The 17456-nt window shown below is 44.9% G+C and overlaps 2 protein-coding genes across 19 annotated transcripts in view; both read right to left on the bottom strand.

Annotated features, from left to right (window-relative positions):
* Positions 1-17456, bottom strand: part of tacc1 (transforming, acidic coiled-coil containing protein 1) — a 457444-nt gene that overhangs the window by 245223 nt on the left and 194765 nt on the right. The gene's annotated exons all lie outside the window — the stretch shown is intronic.
* Positions 5649-17456, bottom strand: part of letm2 (leucine zipper-EF-hand containing transmembrane protein 2) — a 50169-nt gene continuing 38361 nt past the window's right edge. For 6 of the 7 annotated variants that reach the window (XM_072485841.1, XM_072485844.1, XM_072485839.1 and 3 more), the window contains 5 exons: positions 11818-12021; positions 11383-11502; positions 10452-10568; positions 9703-9819; positions 5649-6687 (listed from right to left, as the gene is read on the bottom strand). In XM_072485841.1, the coding sequence (XP_072341942.1) occupies positions 6631-6687; positions 9703-9819; positions 10452-10568; positions 11383-11502; positions 11818-12021 (615 nt within the window). In that variant the 3' untranslated portion in view covers positions 5649-6630. The remainder of the gene's footprint in view (positions 6688-9702; positions 9820-10451; positions 10569-11382; positions 11503-11817; positions 12022-17456) is intronic. The other variant, XM_072485843.1, reaches the window with a different exon arrangement.

The following is a 17456-nucleotide window of genomic DNA, read 5'->3' as shown; positions in this document are numbered from 1 at the left end:
TTCTCCTTGGAATTATTGGCAGTATAAATAAAATGCATGGGTTTGTACTTTGCAGCATGGTATTTTGCTCCACACTGTCGGTATGAAGTTTGCACATTTTCCCCGTGCCTGTGTGGGTCTCACCCCCACAACCCAAAGATGTGCAGGGTAGGTGGACTGGCCATGCTAAATTGCCCCTCAACTGGGGAAAAAAAAAGAATTGCGTACTCTAAATTTATTTTTAAAATAAACATTTGAAAAATAAATAAATAAAACAAGAGTATATGGACCATATTGTTTTTCTCACCTGACACTTGTGATTTTTCTTTGAACATTGACATTCTCCTCGCTGAATTCTGGAGCCTGAAATGTTAAAATATGGCCAGTAAAATCTAATACAGATGAACTGGCTTTTGGAATGAGAGATTTTCATTGTAGCTTTACTTTCCACTTTTTGAAAGTAAAGGGTTCACTGAGTGAAGAATATTTGCTCTGTCTTTGCATACTAGATAGTGATAGATATTCTCTGCAGCAGTACCTGATTTCAACTCTGCATCATTGACCAGAAGCCCAACTAGACAAACAATAAGAAATGCCTTGGCCACTAAAGCAGATCAGAGACTGCGTATTCCGCAGTCAGCAGTTCATCTTCTTGAATTGACAAAGCCTCCCTATTACATCAGATACAAGACTGTCCATTTGGCTGCACAGATGCTGCTCCAGCAACATTTTGGGCAAAGAAAGATACTTTAGAAGCACATCACCACCAGCGTATCGGTCTTAACGTGATCCTGGGAAGGAAGGCAGGGGGATAGATGCTTCGTCCTTTCCGTTGTTAGGTTTCCCTGTACCTGGGAGGCAAGCTGGCCAGCCTCATTAAAATATTCAAACGGTCAACCTGCGTCCTGAGTGGATTGGCTGTCTGTTCCTTGTCCTCGGTCTCTTAAACCCAGAAATGATTGGTGGCGGGCAGTCAGGTTTGAGATATTTGAAGTTTAGACATCCCATCTGACCTGACCCTGTTTTTGAGGGCTGGTGTTGCAGGCATCTGACATGTAATTTATCAGAGCACCAGTTTGTGTGAATAGAAAAGGTCGAGCAGTGTTTTCTGCACATGTGGTGTTTGATGCTATCGTTTGAAACATACAAGATCCTGAGGGATCTTAACAGGGTGGATGTGGACTGGATGTGTCCTCCTGTGGTGGGTCACTGTTTAAAAACAAGGGATCACCCATTTAAAATGGAGATGGGGGCAATTGTTTTTCACTCAGTGTCGTGAGTTTTTGAAAAGGCAGTGGAAGCAAAGGCAGGTGTGGCTCGATTCTTGGTAAGTAAGGGGGTGGTAGGTTATTGGGGGTAGCCTGAATGCAGATTTGAGGCTATCAGATCAGTCACAATTTTATTAAATGGCGGAGCAGGTGCACAGGGCTGAATGGCCTATTCCTGCTCCCAGTTCTGTCATAATATACACCAGTATATCATGGTTCAGATACACAGTGGGTCCAATCAACACACACAACACCGCAGCCAATCACCAGTTAGAGCACACGCACGATAAAGACAGGGGGCATCAGAGTTCCCGCTCATTCGGGATGCAGCCTCCTAGAAGGACAGAGCTTACAGCACAGATCTTCACCATGTGCTGAGTGCATAGACTGGTTAGGACAGGCAGAGGTCTTTAGTTTAATCTAACATCGTGTTAACCCACAGTGAAAGTATGTTCAACAGTTTCTAACTTAATAAAATAGTGTTGCACTATTTTAAGTGTTGGTGGCCTGTATGTGTTCCACGGATCCAGAGCACCCAACACATCATACCAGGAGTTGAGGGATATTAGAACTTCTTTGACCTACCTGCAAGTGATCTGCCTTCCACCAGCATGCAGTCATCCTGCAAAATGGACAGCGTCCGCCCGCCGCCACCGCTCCGCATCTCCAGTAATCTAGGGGTCAACTGGAAGATATTCAAACAACGCTTCCAGCTCTACCTTGAAGCCACAGGCCGGGAAGATGCCTCAGACACCAGGAAGATCGCTCTCTTCCTATCCACGGCCAGGGAACATGCCATCCACATTTTCAATTCTCTCACCTTTACTGATGATGAAGATAAATCAAAGTTCAAGACGGTCCTCCTCAAATTTGACACTCACTGCAGCATAGAGGTGAATGAAAGTTTCGAGCGCTATGTATTCCAACAGCGTTTGCAGGGTAAGGATGAATCTTTCCAGTCCTTTCTCACCCACCTCCGCATCCTTGCGCAGTCCTGTAATTACGGGCCCACCTCTGACTCCATGATACGCGACCAGATCGTTTTCGGTGTTCAGTCGGACCTCCTACGCCAGCAGCTCCTCAAGGTAAAGCAGCTCACCCTAACGACCGCCATCGAGACCTGCGTGCTACACGAACACGCCACTAGTCGGTATTCCCACATACAAGCGGCTGAAACGGCACAGCAAGGTCCCCACGAGGCAGAACGTGTCTAAGCAATCAAGCAACTTCAGGGCCTCAGCCTGGATGAGGGCGACCATTTTGCACGCTTTTCGCGGACTCCTGCCCTTGTGCGCACCGAACGAGGGGACGGCGACGTCGACGAACATACTGCGCAGGCGCGCACCACGTACGACCGCACCGTGCATGCGCGGTGGCGCAGCGAACGTACTGACGCTACAACATGCGGCAACTGTGGCTCCGCCCACTTAAATCGGCAATGCCCTGCCAAATCCCGACGATGCCTGAGATGTGGCAAACTTGGCCACTATGCTGCTTTATGCAGATCAGATCAGCCTGCCAACTCATATCGCTCCAGCCAGCCTCGCAGGAATGTCCGGGCCATTCAACCCACGGTCACCGAGTCCGATGCGGACCTGCTACCCGATATTGACACCGAGAACCCGAAGGCGCCTTTTCGAGTCGGTATCGTTACAAAAAAACAGGGTGTCCCCGAAGCAAAGAATCCAGCCTCTATCGGTATACAGCATCGATCCAGACGATGAGAGGTGTGCCACCCTGACAGTCAACCGGTCCCAAATACGATTCCGCCTGGACACTGGTGCCTCCGCCAATCTCATTGCGCGGTCTGACCTCCAATGCCTTTGTATCAAACCAGCCATCCTCCCATCAGGCTGCCAGCTGTTAGATTATAATGGCAATGCCATTGCGGCCAGCGGCTCGTGCCAACTTGAAGTGATGCACAGGTCACGCAAACCCATCCTTCCCTTTGAAATCGTGGGCTCCTCGAAAGCCTCCCTGCTTGGCGCGCAGGCATGCAAGCTGTTGGAACCTAGTTCAGAGAGTTCACTCTCTCTCTCCTGCTGACGCGTGTTTCAGGACACCGACTTCAGGGCGCAGCTCGACGCCATTATCAACCAGTACCACGACGTCTTCGAGAGCATGGGCACGCTCCCGTACACCTACAAGATTTCATTAAAACTGAATGCCACACCTGTGGTGCACGCACCTCGCAGGGTCCCAGCACCCCTTAAGGACCGCCTCAAGCAGCAGCTGAAGGACCTCCAGAACCAACGAGTGATTTCCAAAGTCACGGAACCAACCGACTGGGTCAGTTCCTAGGTATGTGAAAAAAAGCCGTCTGGCGAATTGAGAATTTGCATTGACCCCAAGGATCTAAATCGCAATATCATGAGGGAGCATTATCCAATTCCCAAGCGCGAAGAGCTCACATGTGAGATGGCTCGCGCCAAGCTCTTCACCAAACTCGATGCCTCAAAAGGATTCTGGCAAATCCAGATCGATAAATCCAGCAGGAAACTTTGCACATTTAATACCCACTTTGGCAGATATTGTTACAACAGGAGGCCGTTTGGGATTATATCTACATCAGAAGTGTTCCATAGGATTATGAAACAAATGATGGAAGGCATTGAAGGTGTTTGCGTCTATGTCGATGACATAATCATTTGGCCCACCATCCCGCAGGAGCATGTTAGTCGCCTCCAGCGCGTATTCAGACGTATACATGAGCATGGCCTCCGCCTCAACAGGGCCAAATGCTCTTTTGGTCAGACGGAACTCAAGTTCCTCAGGGACAACATCTCCCAATTGGGTGTGCAGCCGGATGCGGACAAGGTAGCTGCCATCACAGCTATGAAAACACCAGAGGACAAGAAGGCGGTGCTCCTATTTCTGGGCATGGTCAATGTTTTAGGGAAATTTATCCCTAACCTCACCTCTCATACCACGGCTCTCAGGAACCTAGTCAGGAAGACGACAGACTTCCAATGGCTCCATGCCCACGAGACCGAATGGAGAGAACTCAAAACAAAACTGACCACGGCCCCGGTCTTAGCTTTCTTTGATCCAGCAAAGGAGACCAAAATTTCGACCGATGCCAGTCAATCCGGCATTGAGGCAGTGCTCCTTCAACGTGATGAGGCCTCATCATGGGCCCCCGTTGCATATGCGTCACGTGCGATGACCCCCAAAAGCAGCGCTACACGCAGATAGAAAAGGTGTGCCTGGGCCTTCTGACTGGTGTGGTTCAGTTTCACGATTATGTCTACGGACTTCCTCAAGTCACCATCGAGACCGACCATCGCCCGCTGGTCAATATAATACAGAAAGACTTGAACGACATGACACGGACTTATAGACTCTCTGAATTGTTTTGTTGCTTTGTTTGATCGTTTCCCTGGTTTGTATGTAGTGTTGATCTCGTTATTCTTGTTGCATACTGCTTCTCTGCACCAGGCACCTTCCCATGTAAATAGCTTAGTTCTCATGTACGTAGTCCTGTAAATATGTCTTCGCACTCCACAAGTAGTTAGGAACATTCTCACCATACATTATTTATTGCCACACATATACATTCTTTTACAAAAGGGGGGATGTCATAATATACACCAGGTATATCATGGTGCAGATACACACACACTGATGGACACACAGTGGGCCCAATCAACACACACACCGCAGTCAATCACCAGTTAGAGCACACTCACTATAAAGACAGGGAGCATCAGAGTTCCCGCTCATTCGGGATGCAGCCTCATAGAAGGACAGAGCTTACAGCTTACAGCACAGATCTTCACCATGTGCTGAGTGCATAGACTGGTTAGGACAGGCATAGGTCTTTAGTTTAATCTAACATCGTGTTAACCCACAGTGAAAGTATGTTCAACAGTTTCTAACTTAATAAAATAGTGTTGCACTATTCTAAGTGTTGGTGGCCTGTATGTGTTCCATGGATCCAGACCACATCAAGTTCGTGTGGTCTCCATTCCTGGCTAACAGCTAACAAACCACAAGGGCCTTGATTGCAGGGTGGTGTTGTAAATCTCCAGTTTGGGTCGTTTATGCAGTACACACCCTCTGAAACAGCACTGTGGGTGTACCTACACCACATGGACTGCAGTGGTTCAAGAAGGCAGTTCACCACCATCTTCTCAAGGGGCAACTAGGGTGGATAATAAGAGCTGGCCTTGTCAGCAACACCCACATGCCAAAATTACTTTTTTTAAATACCACTGATTGCTGCTAACACTGAATTTGTGGGTCAGGACATCAAAGAGGAATCTCAATATTTATTTATCGTTCTGCTTTTGACATTAGAATGGAATATCTTAATGATGTTGGTGTCCTTTATTTAATTTGTGAAATCTGGCAAAGTATTTACCATGTGACTGGAGCAGTAACGCTGGTATAAATGTAATCATTTTATTTTAGAAAAGAGACCGAACAGGAATAAACAAACAAAATTAAAAGAACCAGTAAATACAGCTGTTGATGGAAATTTGTTTGAACATTTCCAGTGTCTTTTTATTGCATTTTGGAACTGCAATTCAGATCATTGACAGAACCGAGGCCATGAACAGAAGAGCAAAATTTCAGCTTGGAAAAATCACAAACTAAACAACTGATTGCAAACATGATAGGCAGGATTATAAAATTGAATTCAATCATGTATCAATAAGAGATTAAACCTCTGAATGGGTGAGGAAAGGACAACATGTGCCGGTGATCTGTTCCAATGTGAACACAAACAGTACCAGGCAAGCAGAAATCTATGTTTAGCACCAGAGAAAAATGGTCAAATAATGTCCTTAGATCTGACCTGCGCAGTCCCAGTCCAAATTATAAGGGTAGAGGAAGAAGCCCATTTTATCAGAACATCGATCTGTGCCCATGAGAAGTTGGGACACTGACACCAGTGTGCGGTTAATGTGACTTATATTGTGCTGTTAGCAGTGGCAGGAGATGCCCACAAAAGCTTTCAATATAATTGTGTCAATTGGTCATTGGAAAACAGCCTATTCTAAATATTACTGACCGTGCAGTTGAGTGTGTTTTCCCAGTACTAATGCCATACTGTAGACCAAACAGAAACGCTGGTCAACACTGTGCACAACACTTTGCAGAATGACTGTCCTCCATGAAGATAGAGAATGCTGTCATGATCACTATGCCTTTCCTCATTCAGGAGTGTCCTTTGGTTTCATTCATCTCCAGGTTATCGGGAGGCAAGCTGTCTTATTGAAACCCAAAGTGCAAAACAGAAGCAGTGGCTGCCACAAGGGTTATTACCACTCCTCCACAGTGCCTATTGGCGGAGTTGGCTTGACATTGTTAAACTTAGAAAAGATGTACTCTGGTGTTCAGATGTTCTCCAAAGTGATGGATGCTTCAGTGTCTTCATTCATCCTGAACCATTTGCAGAAACCTTGGTTTTCTGGGACGCTTCTCCATCTGCATCCTGAAAAAAACAGAAGTTAGAATGTGGAAGACATTGCATGGGCAGGAAGAGGAGAAGAAGGACCGTGGCCACGAACCAGAGCAAGTCGAGGAACAGGATACAGGGCCAAGAGCAGAAGCAGGGACACTCATGCATGAAGCCTCCTGCTGCTTGGAGTATGGGCAGGAGGCAACTTGGAGGAGGAATAGAGACAGGAACTGGAGCTCTCCTGTCACCTACCCCATGCCAACTAGCTGTGTAGAGGCAGAACCCTTGCAGCTTGGAGTTAGGCAGGAGCTGGAGTCCATCTGTAGGTTGGCACAGGGGCAGGAATATGGATCCTCACGTAGGTTGGCACAGGGGCAGGGGCACGGATCCTCCTGCAGGTTGATGCTGGGGCAGGAGCACGGATCCTCCTGCAGGTTGGTGCAGGGGCAGGAGCACGGATCCTCCTGAAGGTTGGCACAGGGGCAGGAGTTGGGACCCTATTGGAGGTCAGAGAAGGGACAGGAGTTGGGCTCCTGTAAGTTGTTGCAGTGGCAACAGTTGAGGCACCCCTGTAGGTTAGAAAAAGGGAAGGAGTTGCCCCCCCCCCCCCCAGTAGGTTGGCACCAGGGTAGCAGTTATGGCCCCCCTGTAGGTTGGCACAGGTGCAGCAGTTGGAGCCCCCCTTTAGGTTGTTACGAGCAACAATTGGGCCCCCCTGTAGATTGGCATGGGGGCAGCAGTTATGGCCCCCTGTACGATGGTACAGGGCAGCAATTGGGGGCCTCCCAGTAGGTTAGCACTGGGTCAGCAGATGGGTGCCCCTGTAGTATGGCACAGGGCAGCAATTGGGGCCCCCCAGTAGGTTGGCACTGGGACAGCAGCTAGGGCCCCCTGTAGGATGGCACAGGAGCAGCAGTTGGGCCCCCCTGTAGGTCAGAACAGGGGCAGAAGTTGGGTGCCCCCTGTAGGTTGGTGCAGGAGCAGCAGTTGGGCCTTTTCGTAGGTTGGAGCAGGGGCAGGAGATGGGGCTCCCCAGTTGGTCGGGCCGGACTGATGTTAGGGCCCCTTGTGTAGGTCAGTGCTCGTACCCGTCTGTCTTTTGCCCTTTGTTTCCTGGTCAGTGCCTCATGCATTTCAGAGTAGAGGCAGATGGCACAGGGCAAGAACAAGAGGAGTCGGAGCACAAAATTGGACTGTACTGCAGTTTGGAGAAGGATCTAGGGGATGTGCTCTTCTGCCACACCCCCTCCATCACTCAGAAGAAGAGCAGGTGTAGCAACCTGTCTGCCAGGTCCAAAGGAGGAACAGATGGCTTTATATCTACTGCTCCCAGACAACACGGATCCACTTGCCTCCTGTCCTCTGCAGCTCAGAGCAGCTACAGGAATAGGAGCAGAAGCCCACGATCACCTGTCTCCAGGAGCAGGACCAACAGCAGATAGCACCATGCCTGTTTCCCCCAGTCACCATCACTGAGCAGGAACAGGAGGAGAGCAGGAACATCTCACTTACCATTCCAAGGAACCCAACTGCTTCCCCAGCCTGGGGGGGGGGGGGGGGGGGGGGGGGGGGAGCAGGAACAGGGGCCCTCCTGTCTCTTGCCTCCTGCTATGGCCCCATATTTCCTGCTCTCTCCAGAGCCCAACAGCCTCTTGTTCTCTGCCTCCTAAAGCAGGAGCCCTCCTGCCTTTAACCCTCTGGCTTCTACCACCTGCATCGTAGAGTAGGAACCCAAGTACTTCTTGCTGCTCAGAGGAGCATTCGAGCCTCCTCTACCTCTGGACTAGAAAGGACAGACCAATTTAATCCAGCTACATTTCTCTGCCCCGTTCATCATACTATTTGCTAAATAAAATATTGAGTTGGGCAGACCCACAACCATTTGAAAAGATAATGCCCCAAAATAGAAAGGGTCTGAGCACTGAAATTAATCGATCATTCGCAACAACTGAATTTTAAAGGGGAAATTGGTGACACCATATCAGCCATTGGATTAAACTCTGACCAACAACTATCAGGGAAATCTGGGATCTGACACAACTTGGAAATATCCCAATACACTTCACTGGATCATCATGAACATTTCCACTGGGCCCCTGAGATGACCACATCTTTGGTCACAGAGACAGGTTCTGAAGTGTGTTTCAAAGGAGTCAAATGAAAGATTTTGAGAGGGGATTCCAGAGCATTGGGCACAGATGTCTGAAGGTGGGGGTCAATAAAATAAAGGAGCCAGACTTGGAAGAGTGTTGAACAAAACTGCAGCAGATTATAGGGATAGGAATTTGAATTCCATTTGAGGCATTGCTGGATGAAGCACATGCATGTCATCAGTGAGCACAAAGGTTATGGCGAATGTGGCTTTAGATGCAGACAGTAGATTTTGAATCAGCACAAGTGCATGGAGTGGAAGAGATAGGAGCTCAGCCAGGACTGTTGGAATAGACAAGTTGAGAGATAGTTAAGCTTTAGGTGTTGTGGCAGATGAGCTAAGACAGGGCTGAATCAGACAATGGTACAGAGTTGCAGGTCTTGGTGATCATCCAGGGATGTGGTTCAAAAAATCATCTTGGGTTCAAAAAATACATCAATAGTTTTGAGTAGTCCAGTTCAGCCTCAAACAGTTACCAGTGGTGTCAGAGAGTCCAGTTTCTAGCAAGAACTGAAGACTATGGCTTTGATCTTCTCAATTAATTGTTGGATCAAAATCTTACATGATCTTCCACAGTGAAGGGATCAAGTCAGATGGTGGTAAGGTAGAGCTAAGAAGTATCAGCAAACTTGTGGCAATTGGTGTGTTTTTGGATGATGTTGTCATCGAGTAGATGAAAACTTAAGAGGGGGACTAGAATAAACCCTGAAAGGACACCAGACATAATGATCTGGAAGTGGGTTGAGAAGACACAAGTGATTTTCTGGCTTCAGCGGTGAGAACAGGTGAGACAGGCATGGCTTGCATTTTAAAAAATTCTTATTCTACAACAAACCTAGCAGAGTGAAATCCTGATTTTAAAAAAACAGTATGGGCTGTGTAGATTAAATTCATACCTTCATGCTTTTCACTGTTGGGGCCGTGTCAGACAATGTCTCAGAATCTGGTGGGGTAGATCCTTTAATGGTCTTTTTTTCCTGTGGCCCTTGCTTTGGGGAACCAGTAATACCTAGCTGGAGGATGAAGACCACAACAGCTATAAATAATAATTCTACAATTGAGAAAATAGAATCAAGTTAACTGTTGTTGCAAGTGTTCACTAAGAGGTCTACAAACTGTTCTCCTTCTTGTCAGTTCAGCAAAATCAGTACACCGAATACATTTCATTGAAACTTCCTCATTCCCCTCCGTTTGAAAAAATAATTTCTATTCTCTGCTGCTCAAATCTTAGCTTGACTGCCAGAATAGAATACCTAGTCAAACGTCCTCCGAAGGTATCTTCAGTCAGGTTCGAGTAGGAGCTCAAAATGCCTGGCTCCTTATTTTCCAAGCCTCGACCCTTAACCCATTGACAATTTGGGATTCACATTGAGAAAAATCATTGGCATTGGCAAGCTAGAGCATAGTATATGGGAGCATAAATATGCATTAGAATGCTGGCATTTCAATTGATTGCAGTTAATCATACGCACAAAAGGTCAACAGCAAAGTATAGATCAGAAGCTGGAGCTGCCAATATTTTTGTGGTTTCATCTCTTTCTGGTTTTTATATGGTTTCCTTCACTGGTCTGCTGCTCCCTCCCAGGGCAATACCATTTTCTTAACCAATACCATCTTGGAAGAAGTCACAAAATAAGAAAGTCACCTCTATTTTGGGCACTTTCTGTGTCACAGATTTTGGCTTGACGTCAGTCAGGTACATAGCACGAGACAACAGAAGCAATGATGGAGGCACTTTTTCTTTCAGGTGCAACTCAAGCCACTGCAGAGAAAGGAGTTGATTTGTTTATAGAATTTTGCTTCTGTTCAATGGAGAGATACACATCATAAAGAGAAATAGCGCTTCGCAAAAACCTTTGTTTTTCTACTCCGTTTCAGAAATTTTCCTGAGTAACGTTGGTAACGTTTTCTGGGGTACATTGTTGAAATGGTTACTCAGTACAATGTTATGATGGACCGAGTTGCTTCCATTCCATTAAGTCTGAACCACTGAATCATCAGTTCAGCTATTGGCTCCATTATCTCCTTGGGTCATCACTGTAACCGATCTTAATTTCAATCTACAGATGCATCAGGCATATTGCCCGACTGACCACTTTCTCAATTCTAGTTTCCCTTGCAATTCAACTACTCTGCACATCTTTTTGGGTTGTGGGGGTGGGACCCATGCAGACACGGGGAGAATGTGCAAACTCCACACGGACAGTGACCCGGGTCCTCAGTGCCATGAAGCAGCAGTGCTAACCACAGCGCCACCATGCCACCTGAGAGCTGGCATAGTAAAATACAATGTTGTGTGTAATGTGACTAAGGAAAAAGGAAACTTAGTTTGTTTAGTTAATTGTCTGACTCTATCCCAACTTCTCAACCCTAACCCTAACCTTCAGCTCAGTAGACCTTTGTAAATTAAACAGGATTAAGAGGATATGTCCAGGTGAAATAGTTGGGAATTTTGAAGAATGATTTGATTAATACAGTACGTCAAATTTATTTTGTACTTGTTTCTTTGCATATTCATGATACTGTGACATTGCAAGTACGCACACATACATACTACTTTCTACCATGTTGAGCACCTGTGTGAGCTGCTCCCGAAGCTGCTTCTCTGTTAATCCCAATGATCTCATTCCCCTTGCTCTGCATGCTGTTTGTAGTTCTGACACAGTCAAAAATTTACAGCCTTCTGTGGCAATCATCTATAATTCAAAACCATAATAGCAATTACCAATTATACAGCAGCAATAATAACTTTTGCTTTGAAATTCAATTCTTAAAACAACAGACTATGTACACTATGAAATTTATTTCAACACCAGTTTAAAAGTGTGAATTACTTTTAAGAAGGTAGAGAAAAATGGATTATTAAAACTGATTCACTCATATGCTAAAATACAACGGTGAATCTCAAAGTAAAAAGTTCAAAGTTTTGAAACACTGCAACTGTTATTGAAAAGAAAATTATTCTCTCGTTCATAAGGCAAAAGTAACATTGTCTGCGATTCTGAACTTACTTCATCATCTGCTTTTATGGATCTTAGTTCCATTTGGAGCTGGAAGCGAAGCAGGTTGTTTGTACCAAAGGTCTGGAGTTCCAAAAGCTTGCACAGTGCCACAAGTTGAGGACGGTTCAGATGCTCCAGTGTCAACTCATCTTCAAAGTGCTTGGAAAAACGCACTATGTCCTGAGTGCTTGGATTTTCCCCTGTGCGACGCACCTTCATGTAAGTACAAAAAGAATTGGACAACAATAAAAATTTCAGCTTCATGTGTTCCACTGTTCCTTTATAATCTAAATTCATTTGAAATGAAATGCAGAAATACATTATTATACACTGTGAAGGAGGCTGGAGAGGAAATTGCTGAGGCCTTGACAGAAATCTTTGGATCCTCACTGTCTTCAGGTGATGTCCCGGAGGACTGGAGAATAGCCAATGTTGTTCCTCTGTTTAAGAAGGGTAGCAAGGATAATCCAGGCCGGTGAGCCTTACTTCAGTGGTAGGGAAATTACTGGAGAGAATTCTTTGATCTACTCCCATTTGGAAGCAAATAGACGTATTAGTGAGAGGCAGCATGGTTTTGTGAAGGGGAGGTCGTGTCTCACTAACTGGATAAGAGTTTTTCGAGGCGGTCACAAAGATGATTGATGCAGGTAAGGCAGTGGATGTTGTCTATATGGACTTCAGTAAGGCCTTTGACAAGGTCCCTCATGTTAGACTAGTACAAAAGGTGAAGTCACACGGGATCAGGGGTGAGCTGGCAAGGTGGATATAGAACTGGCTAGGTCATAGAAGGCAGACAGTAGCAATGGAAGGATGCTTTTCTAATTGGAGGGCTGTGACCAGTGGTGTTCCGCAGGGATCAGTGCTGGGACCTTTGCTGTTTGTAGTATATATAAATGATTTGGAGGAAAATGTAACTGGTCTGATTAGTAAGTTTGCAGACGACACAAAGGTTAGTGGAATTGCGGATCGTGATGAGGACTGCCAGAGGATACAGCAGGATTTAGATTGTTTGGAGACTTGGGCGGAGAGATGGCAGATGGAGTTTAATCCGGACAAATGTGAGGTAATGCATTTTGAAGGTCTAATGCAGGTAGGGAATATACAGTGAATGTTAGAACCCTCAAGAGTATTGAAAGTCAGAGAGATCTAGGTGTACAGGTCCACAGGTCACTGAAAGGGGCAACACAGGTGGAGAAGGTAGTCAAGAAGGCATACGGCATGCTTGCCTTCATTGGCCGGGGCATTGAGTATAAGAATTGGCAAGTCATGTTGCAGCTGTATAGAACCTTAGTTAGGCCACACTTGGAGTATAGTGTTCAATTCTGGTCACCACACTACCAGAAGGATGTGGAGGCTTTAGAGAGGGTGCAGAAGAGATTTACCAGAATGTTGCCTGGTATGGAGGGCATTAGCTATGAGGAGCGGTTGAATAAACTCGGTTTGTTCTCACTGGAACGACGGAGGTTGAGAGGTGACCTGATAGAGGTCTACAAAATTATGAGGGGCATAGACAGAGTGGATAGTCAGAGGCTTTTCCCCAGGGTAGAGGCGTCAATTACTAGGGGGCATAGGTTTAAGGTGAGAGGGGCAAGGTTTAGAGTAGATGTATGAGGCAAGTTTTTTACACATAGGATAGTGGGTGCCTGGAACTCGCTACCGGAGGAGGTGGTGGAAGCAGGGATGATAGTGACATTTAAGGGGCATCTTGACAAATACATGAATAGGATGGGAATAGAGGGATACGGACCCAGGAAGTGTAGAAGATTGTAGTTTAGTCAGGCAGCATGGTCGGCACGGGCTTGGAGGGCCGAAGGGCCTGTTCCTGCGCTGTACATTTCTTTGTTCTTTGTTCTTTGAATCGGTTGCCCCAATTTCAATTTTGCAAGTGAAGTTCAAGTATTTTCTCACTTCCAAAGTGCCTGTTCCAATAGTAGCTTCCAAGCAAGCACTCTTCAGGGCCCCTCATCCCATTTTGAGGAAAGGAGAAATTAATTAACCTATTTTAATAGATCATGGGAGATTTCTGGATTTTAAAATGCCATTGCATTGATGATTATGATTCATTTTGTTTAATGTTTTGTGATTAGCACTGCTGCCTCACAGCGCTGAGGACCCAAGTTGAACCCAGCCCCGGGTCACTGGCCGTGTGGAGTTTGCACATTCTCCCAGTGTCTGCATGGGTTTCACCCCCACAACCCACAGATGTGCAGGGTAGGTGGAGTGACCACACTAAATTGCCCCTTAATTGGAATTTGGGTACTTAAAATTTTTTTAAAAAATGTTTTGTGTCTTAGTTGCCAACCCATGCCATTGTAAAAATGTAAAGAGGTCTTGGGACAAACTTTAACTATTCAACTGAATCACATTCTGTTCAGCACTTGGGCTTTCTGTATCCAAAAGAATGAATTGTTTTTTATTATCCCAATATGGAATTTTAATTTTCTTTGGTTTGGGAATGGAATTTGGGACAGACATGTGAGAGACTTCTCTGATGACATAATGTGGCATATCCTGAAATTAGTTTGTGGGGAATGAGGACCAAGTGAGTGAAATGTATTTATTTTTAAAATGCACAGCATTTCATAAAGTTTCTGAATATAAAAATTAAGAGCAGGAGTTTCTGAAAACTGAAACCACTCCCAATTCAACTGTTTGAGTCAGTGGCAGCAGAGAGAAAGAACTCTGCAAAAATGTTGGGCAAATTATGTTTTTTTTGTGTCAATTTTACAATTATTCTTTCAAGCGTGTTGCTTCCTGAAAGAAACATCCACTCTTTCAACCAGGAGTTCCAGCAACTGTGGCCCTGAAGCCTCATGCTGTGTACATCTGCCAAGTTGCTCCAATAAAAAGTACTTTGTTGCAATATGCCTGCAGAGCAGTGAACATCAGTCATAAAACAGAAGCCCCAAACACATTAGATTATATATTTACTAAAAATAGCAGCTGCAAATAACGGTTGAATGATTACTGTTCTTCTGATAATTTTAAATGCTTCCAATCATGTAGAGAACTGCTATCAATAAAATTTAAAACCCCACCAATAACCAGATATAGATGAAGACTACAGACTTTACTTGGTTTTATGAATAGAAACGTCCTGAATTGCACAAAGAATGTAAAAAAGTAAATTTTTAAAAGTTTTTTTCTCCACGATAGGTGGGTGCCATAAGCTTGTAAAGGATAAGATCATTATGCCATGTGGCAGACAACATCATATTCAGCTGTTCAAAAACACACCTGCCTTTAAATCTACAAAGTTTAATTGTGATAGCTTCCTGAGATAAGTGGTAATTAAGCGATGGTTTGACATAACAAGTCATCTTTATCACTGCATAATTATGGATGACCAAGGTAATTTGGCTCAGCTTGATTCATCTCGAGAGGTCTGAATGACTCCCCATCATGTCAAATTGCTCTGCCACTGCTCCATCTGGCTTTATTCCATGAGTTCATCACATTTTGTGTGAAGAAGAATTTCTTTCCATCAGCCCCAAAAATACCCTTCTAGAGCTTGAACCTATTCTTGAGTTTAAATTAAAGTAATATTCTAGGTTAACGTTTTCTGTATACTTAACTATCTTATATGACTCTGTAAGACCTTATCTATCTTATCAGACCTTCTTCCTCATAATTCAGAAAATCTGCTTCTTGGCTCTTCTTTGCTCTGATACCAATACTGGGATGTCTTTTATTTCTTGGTGACTGGAACTGGATGCAGTATGACCACGTGACTTATATTCTTCTACTCTGCATTGTTTGAAGATATTGGAATGAAGAGAGAAGTGGCAGGGTAGAATGAGAATCACAGAATGGTTAGAGTACAAGAGACCATTTGGCCGATCGTGTCTGTGCCAGTTCTCTTTCAAGAACAATTCAGTCCGTCCCACTCCCCGACCCTTTTCTCGTAGCCCTGCAAATTGTTTTTCTTCAGGTGCTCCAATTGCCTTTTGGAAGCCGTCATTGAATCTGCCTCCATCATACGTTTAGGTAGTTCCCGTAACAGCCTCCCCGAACAGGCGCCGGAAATGTGGCGACTCGGGGCTTTTCACAGTAACTTCATTTGAAGTCTACTTGTGACAATAAGCGATTTTCATTTCATTTCATTTTCATTTCATTTCATTCCAGATCCTCGTTCCAGTACATTGTACAATCCAGAGCCAACTGATGCATAAAAACAACTCTTTCTTATATTGCCAATCACCTTAAATCAGTGTCCTCTGCTTCTTGATCCTTCTGCGAAGAGGAACAATTTCTCCTCATCTGCTCTGTCTATCTGAACCACCTCACCCCTTTCAAAAGCCTCTTAAATTTATCCTCACCAGAAAGAACAAACACAGCTTCTCCAATCCGTTAATGTAACTGAAGTTTCTCATCCCAGGAACTATTCTCATAAATTGTTTTCTGCACTGTCTCTCCCTCTCTCTCAAGCCTTCACATTTTTCCTGACATGAGAATTAGACACAATACTCCAGTAAAGACCAAACCATTGTTTATAAAGGTGTGTCATAACTTTCTTGCTTTTGTACTCAGTTCGTTTATAAAGCCCAGGGTCCTGTCTGCCTTGTAAACCGCTTCCTGAGGCTGTCCTGTCAACTTCAATGATTTCTGCACATGTGCCTCCAGGTGTCTGTGTTCCTGCACTATTGCATCTCCTCAATCTTCCTACCAAAATGGATCATTCAATACTTCTCTGCACTAAATTTCATCTGCCTCATGTCTGCCCACTCCACCAACTTGTCCACATCCTCTGAGATTATTCCACAAGAACTTAAGGGTTATTACTTCAAATTGCATGATTATTTTTTTAAATATAAATTTAGAGTACCCAATTCATTTTTTCCAAATAAGGGACAATTTAGTGTGGCCAATTCACCTACCCTACACATCTTTGGGTTGCGGAGGCGAAACCACGCAGACACAGACATGATTGGCCAAATGGTCTCCTGTACTCCAACCATTCTTTGTATATGTTGACCACTTGGCCCTGGTCTTCCAGTCTAAGGAATGTCCAGACACTGAGAAAACACTCGCTGAAGGTTTATATATTCTCTGGAAGCTTACTTCATGAAATGGGGACGTCGATACCAAGATCGTTACTTCAGCCTTTCACCTGAAGAATTTGAAGGCCAGGAATTAACTCCATATCATTTCTGTGGCTTTCCTCACCCATGGCCCAATGACAAAATATCTTGCCACAATTCTTGATCATACATTGACCAACCAGAAACAACTCCAGAAAAGCAGAGCCAAGGTCAACGCCAGAGTGAACCTCAAATGGAAAGTAATAAATACCCCCTGCTTCACTTGCCTTGGCTTCCCCAACAGCAGAGTACTGCTGTTCAACCTGACTTAGCAACTGCCACAAAAACATTGTAGATAGCCATCTTTGGGAAGCCATGAGATGTTGAGATCAACAGAGCTCGATTGGATTCCTATGCGAGCACATAGTGAATTTCCTGATGGCCACAGGGAAACATCCTTTTCGAGGAACGTGCGGAAACATCCTTTTCAAAGGACACCACTGCTAAAGCTAACAACTCATCCTCACTGAGACAAGACCTAAAAAAAAAAGAATGCACTCGTCTGAAATCATGTAAACCCTCAATACCCTAAAAACTGACAACAGTGTCACCTCTCGATGGCACACC

The sequence above is a fragment of the Scyliorhinus torazame genome, chromosome 20 (assembly GCF_047496885.1).
Source record: "Scyliorhinus torazame isolate Kashiwa2021f chromosome 20, sScyTor2.1, whole genome shotgun sequence".
In the NCBI taxonomy this organism is placed as follows: domain Eukaryota; kingdom Metazoa; phylum Chordata; class Chondrichthyes; order Carcharhiniformes; family Scyliorhinidae; genus Scyliorhinus; species Scyliorhinus torazame.
The sequence above is the reverse complement of the archived record's forward strand: the minus strand, read 5'-3'. Positions and strand labels throughout refer to the sequence as shown.